Source organism: Dendronephthya gigantea, unplaced genomic scaffold (assembly GCF_004324835.1).
Source record: "Dendronephthya gigantea isolate DGI-Jeju-01 unplaced genomic scaffold, DenGig_1.0 000030F, whole genome shotgun sequence".
NCBI lineage: Eukaryota > Metazoa > Cnidaria > Anthozoa > Malacalcyonacea > Nephtheidae > Dendronephthya > Dendronephthya gigantea.
In genome coordinates, this window is record NW_021163040.1 from 292,851 (window position 1) to 306,925 (window position 14,075).

The 14,075-nt window shown below is 36.1% G+C and overlaps 1 protein-coding gene across 1 annotated transcript; it reads right to left on the reverse strand.

The window, feature by feature from the left end:
- LOC114524253 (asparagine synthetase domain-containing protein 1-like) lies at nucleotides 1–13,293 on the reverse strand. The gene is made up of 14 exons (XM_028545398.1): nucleotides 13,156–13,293; nucleotides 7,020–7,253; nucleotides 6,069–6,200; nucleotides 5,245–5,382; nucleotides 5,066–5,141; nucleotides 3,781–4,475; nucleotides 3,654–3,742; nucleotides 3,110–3,329; nucleotides 2,440–2,474; nucleotides 1,985–2,147; nucleotides 1,461–1,528; nucleotides 1,273–1,356; nucleotides 637–727; nucleotides 1–421 (listed from the first exon to the last, which is right to left on the reverse strand). The coding sequence occupies exons 1-14, from the start codon at nucleotides 13,213–13,215 to the stop codon at nucleotides 245–247; spliced, it is 2,262 nt and encodes a 753-aa protein (XP_028401199.1). The 5' UTR covers nucleotides 13,216–13,293; the 3' UTR covers nucleotides 1–244.
- Nucleotides 13,294–14,075: the final 782 nt, after the last annotated feature.

Genomic DNA, 14,075 nt, shown 5'->3' on the forward strand with positions numbered 1-14,075 from the left:
AGGATATCTATCTATTAAAGAATGATTGTAGCTATTTTAGGTAATTGTGTTAAAGGCAATTAGATAAATTTATAGGAAAAGTATAAAATAAAACAATTCAAAAATAAATCCGCCTACATTTCATAAAACATCAATATCAGTATTCGATTATAAATTATTGTTGCAAGGTCATCATCACAAATTCTCCAATTAATAGTTCAGAATTAGAAAAACAATCCAAATGTACTTGCGCATTTCGTTGAAATCAAAATCTGTTGCACTTCTCACCCCCTTTCTCGCTAGAACTCTCTAATTTTGCAATTCTTGATCCAAATTGGATGGCTCTTTTTGGCAATGCGGATGAACCTTTCAGGCCAAGGGATTTTCCCAATCGGCGTAAAAGGATTTTCTCACCGATCCCACGAGGTAAGCGTGGGTCACACTGAATGCATCAAACGTCACATTAGTACACAAATAATACAATAGATGAAATTTTGAGCAAAAATTGAGCACAACTAGGGTGTTTTGGGAAATGCATGTACCAGTAAACTCCTAGCAGCTAGGAATCCTCAATCAACGTTCAGCTAAGCCTATACATAACAAGCTTGTTTGAAGAAATAAACAAAATATAACCAAAAAAAAAAGTTTTGAACCAACCTTTATCCAAACCGGCAAGTCATTTAGAAATGACACAACGTCTTCGTCAAGAAATGGAAAACGAGATTCACGACCATGGTCTGATATACATCTAGAATGATCAGCTAGTTTAATTATCACATCTGTCTCTGGCTGCTTTGAACGTGGTCAATTCAAATCACTTTACTTTGTCTTAAGACTCTTCAATGTTTTAAAATTGCCGTGTTATTCCATACGCAGCCCAGACTTGGTGTGCCCAGACGTGTGATACTCGCGCGGGTGTCGCGCTTAGTTTATTTACTTCGTCTATATATAATGTTCGTAATAATATTCCTCTATAACTACGATATTTATGTTAAAATGGTAGAGAAATAACGCACCAATAGAGACTGTTGCAAGCTCTGCCGCTTAATTTCCCTAATGCACCTGCTACTGCCAAAAATATTTAAACCCTAAAGAGTGACAATTACAATTTGCCTAACAAATATGTTTATTTCATCCCGCGCAACTTCATTTTCTAAAGAGAAAAATATGCGCTGCACTTTCACTTTCACATGAACAAATGAACATGATTTACATACTTCTGCTATTCACGACAGTATACATAATATTATAAAGTAAAAATATATAAATAATAAAGTATCATAAGGATCATACCGGTCATCACGGCCAAGATTTCGTTCTGATATTCTCTGCACTTCCATTTCAATTTCATCTACCAATCCCTTCCACCCATCTTTACTGAAATTTAACAAAAAATACTTGCGGCAATGTTATTTATAGACCTATATAATATATAGGTTCTGAGATACCTATACATCCAAAACGGCAAAACTACAAGGTACCTGAAGCGAGAACGATGTCGAGCGTATCCTCCTAATTGTTCGTCTGCCCCCATCCCCACAAGCAGTACCTGTAAGTTGTGATGCACGATTTGAAAACGGACAGATAGCATACAATTTGCGGGATACTTATCATTACGGGATAAGGAATTACGTGGCCACCTGAAATTTTTGCATTGAAAATTTTGCTTTGAGAATTTCTTGCATGCTATTTTCTTGCATGCTTTCTTGGTTTAAAAGATTTATACGCGATAAACGCGACCTTGAATTCGTTGCTACATTGCCTAACAGACATGCCCTTTATTAAACTTATAACATTGACCCGATAAATTATACCATTACAGCCATGCTGTGTTTTTTCATTCTCAAGTATTTCTGTCTGTTTAAGCTATATATACGTAATTGTTTGAACACATCTGATAAGAAGGTATATTCGAAGATGCTGCAACACTGCCAATGTTTTTTTAAGTTTCCTAACAAATGAGTTGTTAATTTGCCCAAGTTTTCTACATAAAAAACATGCACACCTTTGCAGGACATGTATATGATGGTTCATGATCACAAGAACTAGAAATCTCTTCACCGCAACATAACGTGCCTTTTCCCCTTGCTGCAAACCACAGTGCACAGCCAATGCTGTCATCTAGCACTGTACTTAGAGGAGACACGAGATGGGTTATATAGTTTGACCTAAATAAATAAATACAAATTATTGCTCATTAGTAATCAACAACACAAGTATGCATGGTCTTGCTTTGAAATGGAACAAGGGATTCTGCATGAATGTGTCATGCATGGCGGCAAAGAATGAGAAGCTGCTGCAAGATTGTGCATGCATGAGAACCTTGTAGAGGAAGATATAAACACTAAAGGACATACAAATATTTATACTTTACTGCTGCTATTTCCGTACACACAATAGCTAGTGATGGATCCAGTTTCACTTTTGTTTTGCGGTAAAGTTTGTCACTATATAACCCACCTCTCCTTACGCAGTTCCTCCAAAGTAACATTCACCTATAGATTGAGCAAAGTATACACGTCACATACTTATATATGCCTGGGGCCGGTTATTTGAAAGGCGTTTAGCTTAAACGGTGCATGCATGGATACGTTCAAAATGGAAAACAAAATTATCTATATTTATTGAAAAACTGATCGAGCTGAAATATTTCGATGTAAATAGTTTAATTGTCAGTTAAAGTACATATATTAAATGGATAATATTTGGAGAGTATTTTTATAATAAATGGAGAGTATTTTTAAAATTTGGCTTATCTGCCGTTTCAACTAAACGCCTTTGGAACAACCGGCCCTTGGGGGGCCCCTAGTGTCAACACCCGGTCAGCAACCAATTTCGAAAGCAACTAATAATGTTGAACGCCGTTGAATGTATATGAATCCCCCTCCCTTAACGATCCTCCGCGGCCATGTCTATGCCATTTCCAAAAAATAGCTGTTTTCGACATAAGAGCTACAGCGTCTGTTTAGTATAGTAAATTTGCGTAATGAAAAACAAAGCTAAAAAACACTTCGTTCGGAGTTAAAACAGGTGTATTTTTCTCGCACCAGAAATATCATGCGACCAACAAGAACTAGTCTACCAACATACTACAAACGGCTTGGTTCAAAAAACACTTATAGCTACATACCTCAACAAAGTTCCACGTTCTGTGCGGATTAATCTGCCTAAGTTCGGCTACACCATCCCGCCCAGTAATCCGGTCAGGTACATCAAAGTTAGTGACATCATCACCGTCATCGCGATATTTGAAGCGGTTGTGTTTTCCTCCTTGTTTGCCATGCTTGCCTTTGCGCCTTTGTTCAAACGCAACGTTAATAAGATCTATACGTTCCTCTGATGGGATACACCTGTTAATAAATATAATGTGAGCAATAAATAAGCAAATAGAGGCAATTGTTAATTTGTATTAAGTTTTACAGTCCTATTCGGTGCAGGTGCAATCTACATTGCAATGTCGGAATGGCCAGTGAAAATGGTAACAAGGTTTGTCATTGTGCAAAATGTCATTGATTTAACAAGGAGAATTTCGCATATCTATAAAAGGAAAATTTGTTTACATTGTTCAGGTTAAGACAGTCAGAACGCCTAAATTTTTAATACTTTAATACTTTGAAATATAGTGAAAAATGCACCATTTTATCGATTTGTCATAATTATATTTCACAAATTACCTGTCTGCAAGTGCCGCGAGTACAATCGAGTCCAGTCCTCCGGAAAAAAGAATTCCGACATAACTTTTCGATTTCTTTTCAATACATTCCTCCCCTCTCTTTTACTTGTAGTACAACCTCTCTGGACTTCTTCAGGTGGGGTTTCAGACTCATTCTCCGTTTTTCTTGGTAAATTAAAAACGCGCCTTTTAACAGCTTCAGTAAGAACGTTTGCAAACTGCTCAACCACGACGTCGCTAATATGGCCGCCATTTTGGCACTGGTTCGTTTGATCATCACGAAGCTGATCGAAATCCGTACCTTCTTCTACCTCATCTACGAAAAGTTCAGAAGACTGACTTGCAGTACCGGCTTCAACCGTGTGTCCTACTTTACTTTGCTCTTCCATTTCGGTAGAACCAGGAACGATGTCGCCTCGCAACATTGTCTCACCAGATTGACCAACTATATCACCAGGAATGTTTGTGTTATATTTGTAGTTCGGAGTTTTTATTCGAAAATTTGCGATAGAACGAGTTACATAAGCTGGGTCATCGTCTTTTGTCGTTGTATTTGTATTTATACACGAATTACGTGACGTTCCACTCAGTTTATCTTTATCTGTCTTCCCTGTTACCGCCGAAGACACAGCTTCAGGTTGGCGTAAAGATTGCTCTGGCTGTTTCAAACAGTCAGTTGAGGATAGGGATTCTGAGGAATTAATGTCATCCATCATTTTTCTATTAAACTGCTTTGGAACAGGACATGCTGGATATTTGTTAGAGGAAGGTTCCTGCCATGGATATCTTTGCAAAAACGTCTGAACGTCTACAGCGCTCGCTTCTAGTTGATAAAATAGTAACAAAATTAGTTGGGTTATAAAAAAAGCGTGATCAGGGCGTGGCGAATGAGTCAGGATTGGGGGGATGTCATGTGATTTCACCAACGTTTACAATGAAGATACCCAACTTTCTATCAGGGTACGGTACCTACATTTTTATTGAACGTTTTTGCCTTACTGACTCACAGCATATTCCAAGTTTAATACACTTTTACTCCCGCTTTTTATACCGGTATTGCTCGTTTTTTTCTCGATCAATAAAAAAGTTATGGTAACATTCTGTTAGCTAAATGGCATAGTTATTGGAAATTGGTTAACATTGGGGAGAAACGTGTTTTGCGAGGCGTCACCATGGATCTTTGGAAACGGCCTTGAATCATATTCAGAAGTAATCCAGCATGTGTTGCACATTTCACGAATTCACTCGGATTTGTTGTTGTACTTTTTGACCAATACGTTGGCAATTATTGCGGGGTGTCACATCCCTCCAGGCCCACCGGTCGCCACGCCCCTGGAGGTTATAAATAATTGAAAAGAAGTGACAAATCAAAATTTTAGGAAATGGTCCCGTATCATTCCGTAGTAATCGTACCTTCGGAGGAAAAATAATCACCAAATTTCCTTAAATCTATCGAATATATTCCATTGGCCGGCACTTCTTTCCAAAACTAAGCAAAGATGGAAAAGAAACTTGTATGGTAATCACGCACGAGGTATTTGCCTCCATGCAAATGCGAATCACAATAACACATGCATATTTAGTCATATTACCTGTCCACCGGTATCGTCTGCTGATCTTGTTCCAACTGAGGATAATGTGAATAGGTCAGTGGATGACGAGGGAAGGTGCCAAAGCAAACTGCGCCGTCCAAAAAAATCTCGACCGAACCAGAGAGTATGTTTACTGGCCTAGGCACAGTCACACGAGGAAAAATACACATGAGCAAACATATATCAGAACTTACGGCATGTATTTGCGCATTTGATAGATAGCAAGATTATATTTTGAAGACTACGAATTCGCAAAATGTTGAACGGAAATCGCAGAGGCTGCATGTGTGTTTACATCTTGACAGAGAGACTGGTGTTAAATATTTGCTGGAGAAACTGCTCAAGGTTAGGTGTAAAAAACTGTAAATATCTTTATTTTCTATAGCCGAGTATTTCGTCTACAACACTTTCTACTTTATATTCTTGTTAAGTACAAAACCTTTCAAGAAATGTAAATGATCACCAAATGATCATATTAATTTTATATCAAATCCAAAATTTTACATACTTCGATTCTTTAATTATGCTTAGTAGTTTCTTAGTGCAGCAAAGTGGTAATTAAGGCTTGTCCACTAAGACACAATTGAAAATTGCTGACGATGACAAAATACGTGCCTGTGACTGATACAATCAAACTCTGCGTTCTTGCCAATCGACAACTGGCAAGATGAATCTTGCGAAGTGTGAAGATAATAGGAAGCCTTGCAATGCATAATACTACATGGTTAGCAAGTATAACTTGTGTTATTCATGAGAGCTTTTACTTACTTTCGACTAGCACAACAACAAGCCCGTTGTATTGATATATGTTTTTTACTAGTTACCTGATAATAGACAAACGCCCATGGTCCACGAATCTGGGACATTGTCCTGAGAACATGTTCCGCAACGTTGTCATCCATGGAAGTATGCAAACGTTTGAGCAATGTCGAGGTATCACTTTCATCAGCTGTAACCTATAATGCACAGGAAAATTTCATAATTGTAGGATTTCATGTTTTGTTTCTAAGCCTAAGGGGGAACAAACAAATCGTAAACCGCTAAACTGCCCAGGAAGCGATGCTACGGCAATAGACTATACTTAGAGCATCACATGCACAAATCAGATCATATTTAACGCGCTCTTTTTTATCTATTGTATTTCCCTTGAAATTCATCTGCAAAAAGCTGTACCAATCTCTAGCAATCTCGTATAAGATTGCCTTGGGTAGTTTCAACTATTTTTAACCCCCTGCAATTCAAAAACCGCAAGCTGTGATTGACAACCACGCATAAAATATAAAGTGTGACCTAATGTGACCTAAAAAAACCTAACCAAAACTATTCAAGTTTAGTAAGAGTGCCTTTCCTTGGCTGAATGTGATAATATATTGAAATAAGGTGGTGGATAAAAAATGTAGTTAATAAAATGTACCAGATCTGGTCACGCTGCTGGCGTATAGCTAACAACTTGAGAAAATGCACCGATTCTTAAAACACGCTAGTGGCTCAGTAGTGCACGTTTACACTGTCCTTTCTTCGTATAACAACACCCTACTCTGGCGTTTATGTATTCGCATCTAATGACGTTGAACGAGAAATTTTATCAAAATATGAATCAGCAACATTTATAGCAGTCCATGTGAGTAGGCGATATCTGACAACGCAGAGTTTAGATCTCCTAGTCATCTACATCCTTTCACACTTGACCGGCGCTGCACTTCCTTTTGTAGACCGCATTTTGCAGTTCATAAGTTCACAAAGCAGATAAAAGAAAAGTAATTTAAAAATACTACCTTAATCCCTGCAAAAATTTCCCCATTCCATGCCAAAACATTACCAAATGTGTCTTCGACAGGTTGTTTGGCTATGCATTCGCCCCGAAGGTGAAGAACAGCAGCTGACAGATGGATAAAGCAGTTGGAGAGGTCGCAACTGGTACCACTGTGGCGTCTCTCTACGATATGCTTTTCACCGAAATTATCTGGGCCACGTCTTTGCAGAAGCGATTTGATCATTGTAATGATTTCCTTCAAATAAAGTGGACAATTTCCCCATGAAACTAAATTTAAACTGGGAATATTCATCACTACAGCTGGAAAGAGCATCCCAAACTTAGTTAAGGTGGAACGTTTGGTTTGGAAATATTGCAACGTGTGACAAATACATGCATGCAGGCGTGCAAATTTGGTAAGATTTGGAAAAGTAGTATATTACGCGCGAGAAAGAGTAACGTATAATATATTATAATACTAATATACTATAATATATAATAATATAACTATAATACTAATACTTTAATCTATATACAACTAATAATAAGACGTAGTATACCAATTTATATACAAAATTTGTAAACATGCATACAAACTTGACACAGCGATATTTTTCGTATCCTTGAAAATTTTGTAACAAAATTTTCCGATGCTTTTTCTACCTGTACTTCGCAGAACCGATGATATATTTTCCAGGATTTAGTTAATAGGGAACCATACAGGTGCTCTAAAATGACGGGATGGGACGGGGACTAGTTGTCAAATAAAAAATCTATTTCTCCTTCGAAACGACTTGAAATCTATTGAAATATACTTTATTTCGGTTTCAAGTTTATGTCAGAGCTATAAATAAAGCTACTTCATAGCTAGATCGTTTGTTTGATTTTTATTATGACTCGTTGCATGTGAAGGATCGCATACTCACTCGTTCTTTTTGCGATCCTTCACAACTCGTGCATACAAATCGTACGCACTCGCCAACAATGAAGTAATCTTTATATACAGTAGGAGGCAAAAGTTGAGTCCAGTGACTGTATTTCATTGTTTTAGCAACATATATTAATATTCTGCAGATAACTTTACCGATAAGTGGACTAGAAAAAAGTAAATAAGTAAACAGAAAAATACATGCTGTACAACAGCTATGAGATGTTATGATATTCATTTTACGTATGTTAATGTGCAAAATTGCATTATACATGTCAATGCTTAGTATCCCTCTTTTTTGCTCTTGAAATGACCTTTATTCTTGCTCGCATAGATTCCATAGGTTTTTAATGTCGCACGTTCAATACCTTGCCAGCATTCGTTGACCATGCACTTGCCTCAAGTCATCCTGGCTGGCGTGTCTGTGCCTCGCCCTTTTCCGGTTAAAACGGTTCTACAAGTGCTCCATAGGTTTTAGATCTGGAATTTGAGGTGGAAAGCCATGAGAACAAGATCACCAGAACGAGTTTGCTTCCAAAAGATTTCTGGCACATAGAAGATGAGCATGTGCTTAGAGTGACTATCATGTAGTTAGACGCGCGATCATCTTTGTACCAGATGAAATTCCATTTCCTTGAAGAATTGGATGATACTTAATGATAATTAGGATCCTATTATATGATTTATATCTTTCAATATTGCCAAACCGAACATGACCGAAGCAGCTAAAAGTTTGCTTGAGTAGGATTTAGTTTCTTCGAACCTCTCCAAGGTTAGTTGCATACCACCTTTTTAAATTCTCACTTTTTCTGCGATCGTACGAGGAAAGAATCCTTCAATACTCCAAACTCTTCTTGTGCACCATCACTTTGCCCTTTTTCCCACCAATCTTAGGCAGTTTAAGGGAATGAAAACTTTATTTTGTTATCATTTAGATCATTAGGACCAAAGCAGTGTGCAATTAATATAGTTTACAGTACAGTATAGTTTACTGAAACACTAGCACGCATGTCTTAACTTTCAGAATACGCTGCCAGAATTTAATACTGGAATTCTACAACGACTGGACTCAAACTTTTGTCTCCTACTGTATATATAATGCATGATATTAAAAATTCGCCAAACTGGCAAATGTATTGATCGCGATGAGCATTTCCAGCAAAATTCACGTAAATTCAATTATATGTTAAGACACAGAATGCATGCAAGTCTTTATTCAAATTAAAATTTTTTATTAAACTATAGAATACCTTCGATCAATATTTCATTTTTTTGTTGAAAACCCATTCGCTTAAAAAAGGTGAAACTGAGATCAAGGAATATATAGTATAAATACAGTCACTTCCTCCTCATAATTTTAATACACATTATTTATGGTTTTTACTACATGCATGTTTTCTGTATATATACTATAATCTATATGTATACCTTGCGCCGTTTATTACAAATTTATTTTTACTAAATAACGAATCAATAAAATAACAATCTATTCGTCTAAAATTCAGATTAATTGCTACAATATACACCAATCAAAGTTCTTAATTATAAAGTTGTGGCAGAATTGATCGACATGTGTGTGGATCGCCGGAAGGATTTCCAGCAAAATTTTACACAATTTTATTTTAGACATGCAATTAATATATTTCTTTTAAATAATATTCTGCTTGGGATTAATAACATTGTAATATATATATATATACCAATCAAGGCATATGTGCCGAGAGCTATTAATCAATATTTCATATTTTTTGTTTCATCCAACAAACACAATGCAAGGTCGATATATTCAATCTCCCGTAATATTAAAAGTTTCTTATAATTTAACCACACATCATTGGTGAGATAATCCTTGATTATTCGTTCCTTCGACAAACAAAACGTTAAAGTAAACAAGAGAGATGAATTTCGACTTCAACTTAACGCGGCTGGATTTGTATTTTATCTCTTTATTCGGCATCGTTTCTCATGTACTGCTTTTGATAGCCTTCATCAAAGATCCTTTAAAGCGTTTTAGAAATTCTGCAACTTCTCTCGTCGCAAACCTGGCTTGCTCCGATCTTCTAATTTGTTTCTCTGGACTATTTGTGGCAAGTAACTCGAAAGGACGAGTAAATTGGGTCATTTTTAACATTTGGCAGTCAACCGTGCCAGTATCGATTTTTACAATTTTTGGAATCGCTGTGGACCGATACCTGATGGTCGCTTTTCCCTTCAAACATAAATCTTACATGAACGGCAAGAAAATAGTTTTTTGGGTAATACTCTTTTGGATAGTACCTTTCTGCTCTAATATACGAGAATTCTTATCACCTCAATCAAATGGAATATTCCAGGTCAGTTCGGACAAACTTTATGCCGGACTGATATTCACGTTGTTGACAGGTTTTCTGTATGTAATGACAACTCGCTCGTTGCGAATCCAAGCACGAAATTTGGCGTCGCACAATCCAGAAGACGGTACAAACCGTACACAAGCAGTTCGACCGTCAAGAGAAAGGCGATTCATGAATACTATAGCTTTGGTGGCAAGCATTACATTTATTGGTATTGTTCCCTGTTTTATTTCATACAACGTTACACAAGAGGAGGGAATAGATTTATATAATCCGAGTATAGCAGTTAAAATATCGTTTCGTCTTTCATTTGCATTATTGTATTGCACTTTTGCCGTAAATCCTCTGATATATTTTCTCCGTTTAACCAATTATCGTAAAACATTTCTTGCCTTGTATTGGAGACGCAAAGCTCATTAATAATATATAAAGGGAGAAATAATTTTCACACTGATGTAAGAAGTGGATGAGTACGCTAGCAACCAGCTGTAAGGCCAGAAGCCTGGTTCTCATATGCATGTCACTGCATGACAGTCGGTGATGGCCATTGATAAAAATGTAGTTTATCATTATTATTATATTAACTTTTCCTAAAATCTAGACGGAGTCGGAGCAGACATGAAACTGTACAATGTTGAAAACTATATATATTAAATTTAGATTATAATAATTAATTATGTACATAAAAATAGTTCGACATGCTATAAAAATAATAGACATCTATTCAAAAAAGGTCGTTTGAATCATTCAGTTTTAAGTCGAGGAAGAAAAAATTATGTCCCTTCGTTTTAAGCTTCTATGCATAAAGGAGGCAATTATATAGTGCATGTATGCTTATATTTCTTTTCTCGATAACTTCAGATATTTTGATATTCTTTGTTGTCATAGCCATAACGATAAAACAACGATAAGGAAGAACTTATCTGTACGATCTAAATATTTGTTTTGGAGTAGAGAGCCCCACACAATGCAGTAATAAAACAGTACCGTAACATGATTAACGAGTCGGATAATTTGTTTAACTGTGCAGTAGGGTAACCATAGCATCTACACACTCTCATTATGTATAACCGGCCACTATAGCTTTCGACAGGAGATTATCAATATGAAGATCCAACTCCCAACAGCATGGGTTGTCCCGAAATGTTACACCTAATAAGTATAGATCATTTTCTCGATCTATGCCTTCAATCGGTGATGGTAATGGTTTAGTAGAACTACCGTGCACAACCATTTCCCACGTTTTGGAAAGGTTTAACGCCATTGGTTTTGTTTCTGACCAATTCTGAATGTATTCCACTTCAGCTTGAATTGACTGGAGCACCAACTAACAGCTTATTTTGTGGATCAGTGAGTTTTTATATTGTTGAACACTAGTGAAAATATAGAAAAGGACCTAAAACGGTACCCTGAGGCACTCCCCTAAAGTTGTTTATATCAAGATAAACAGTTTCTATACCATCAACAATGATTCTTTGTTTTCAGTTAGTCAGAAAATGAATAATCCATTTCGGACGACAAAAAATAAAAAAGGAGGAATTTCAAATTTGTTCTTTGAACATTTTTCATGTTTTCAGGCAAAGCCAATTAGTATGCCTTATTTCTAATACTTATTTGCAGCAAAGATACTACCCTGCCAACAAACAATCAAGAGAAAAACACTGGCATTTTACCACAACACTACCTTTTCTTATACTCCTTTGGCTTAAAAAACTCAAATTTGCTTTAGTACCACAAATTACGTTATATAGCTGCATTGACTGTAGTGCCGAAAAACACCAATTTTCCTTTTGAACTAAAGGCAGAGAAAAATAATAATTTAATTCCTTTTGCTAATTAGAATTTTGTTACTTTCAGTGAATGATTTGAAAGAAAGAATGAATAAAAACAGTTGCTTACCTCTTATCAACCTCATTTTATACTAGTAATATCCAGCCTAGTGCTCAGGCCTCTTATAGTGCACCAATATTTATAATTGTATTGCTTATATATTGTTTTTAGCAACTCCACCCTCTTCCCTTTATTGTAATTCATACATGACCAACTAGCTTGTGATTGGCCTTACCACTATATCTATATCACTTGCTTTCTATTAGCGGGTGGCAAAAATTCATTTAATTAATTGTTCAATAATTCTTTTCTTACTAGTCTTTTCTTACTACAATTACCACAAATTACAGACTATAATGGTTTATTCCTGTTAATGTGATAATTGATAGGAATCTTATTTAAAGCTCATAATCATATTGTGGAAGATACAATCATTGTCCTATTAGAAATTTGTAATTGGTTATTTTCAATTTTAGGATAATAACAATTTGGACATTAGTCAAATACCATGGGTACAAAACTGGCGCTAGTTGATCATCGCTAGTGCATTATCAATATCAGATAACTTGAATTTAGAAATTGAAAAACAAATCATCAATATAAATAGCGTTGGTTTGTGCAGAGACCGTGCAACTGAGTTTCAAGATAGTTGCAATTCATGCTTTTTGAAGCATTATAGCTTCTGAACAATGAAAAGGTAAAACCATACTTATATTCATATAGTCATGATAGTAAAACTTGGGGAGTTAAAAGAACTGACTGAATGAAGTACTAATTTTGCTACATTGCAAACTGTGTGAAGATTGTTACTTTAGAGGTAACAGATGAATAATTGGTATTGATAAATAACTGCATGTCTCCAAACAGTTGGCTTCAGTAATAAATAATTTTGTTTTATTTCAAATTTTGTATGAGTATTTGATTAGGCATCACTCTAAAGTTATTCTAGTTAAAATATTGAGTGATTAACCCCCTAATGTAATAGTTTGTAATGATACTGCATGTTAGGTTCAATGATACGTTCATCATTGATAATTTTCAATGAAAATACAACAAAAGTTGATCACCTTTCTTCTAAGATTAGCTTCTTCCGTCGAGGGGCAAATGGCACAAAATATTCCACACATTTTCAAAATTTCAATGTATTTCAATTGGATCCACCTGAATGATTCAGTGAGGCTAACTTTACTATATTTCACTATAGTTCATTTATAAAAGATGAATAACAGAATAAGCACTTTAAGAAATCCTCTCTAACACTGATCTGCATACGAACTGATCGTACTGAAGTTAGAAGTAAAACCAAGATGGCGTCCGCTCCAGATGTGGATGATTTGGAACCACTGTTTGGAACCGCTTGATCCATCGATCAATAATATTCTTGAACAAACTAGTTTAAAATGGATATTTGTTGGCGGGAAAGGTGGGGTCGGAAAGACTACATGTAGGTCAGTACTTGTGATTTTAAACTCAATTAGGTGTCAATTGGGACGAAAGTCCTGTTCCTCTCTCCTGTCATAGTATTGTGTACTTGTATAATATTATGTAGTTGTTTGTTTTGTTTAAAATGTGACAAATTATTAGAAAATTAAAATTAGAAAGTGTACAATACTTTGAATATTCCTTGTTGCTTGAAACCTGAAATATGGATCACAGGATCACGGTCCTACACGGCTCCTACTATTAATAACCGACAACATTCACAACAACGACAACATTCAGTTTTTGTCCAGGCGAAGGTGTGAAAGTTGTCGTATGTGTGTACTGCGGGTAGGGATTTAAGGTCGTGTCGTTTTATAGCGTTCTTGAGTTCACTTATTCGGGTTTCGATTTTCTTCGAAGTTTGACCTATGTATCGTTGTGGACAGTCTTTGCAAGGAATCAGGTAGATGGCATTTCTTGTCTCGGTGGTTGTCGTTTTGTCCTTGTGTTTTGTAAAATATGACCTAGCTAAGTTTGTGTGCTGGTTTATGTGCTACGTCAATAT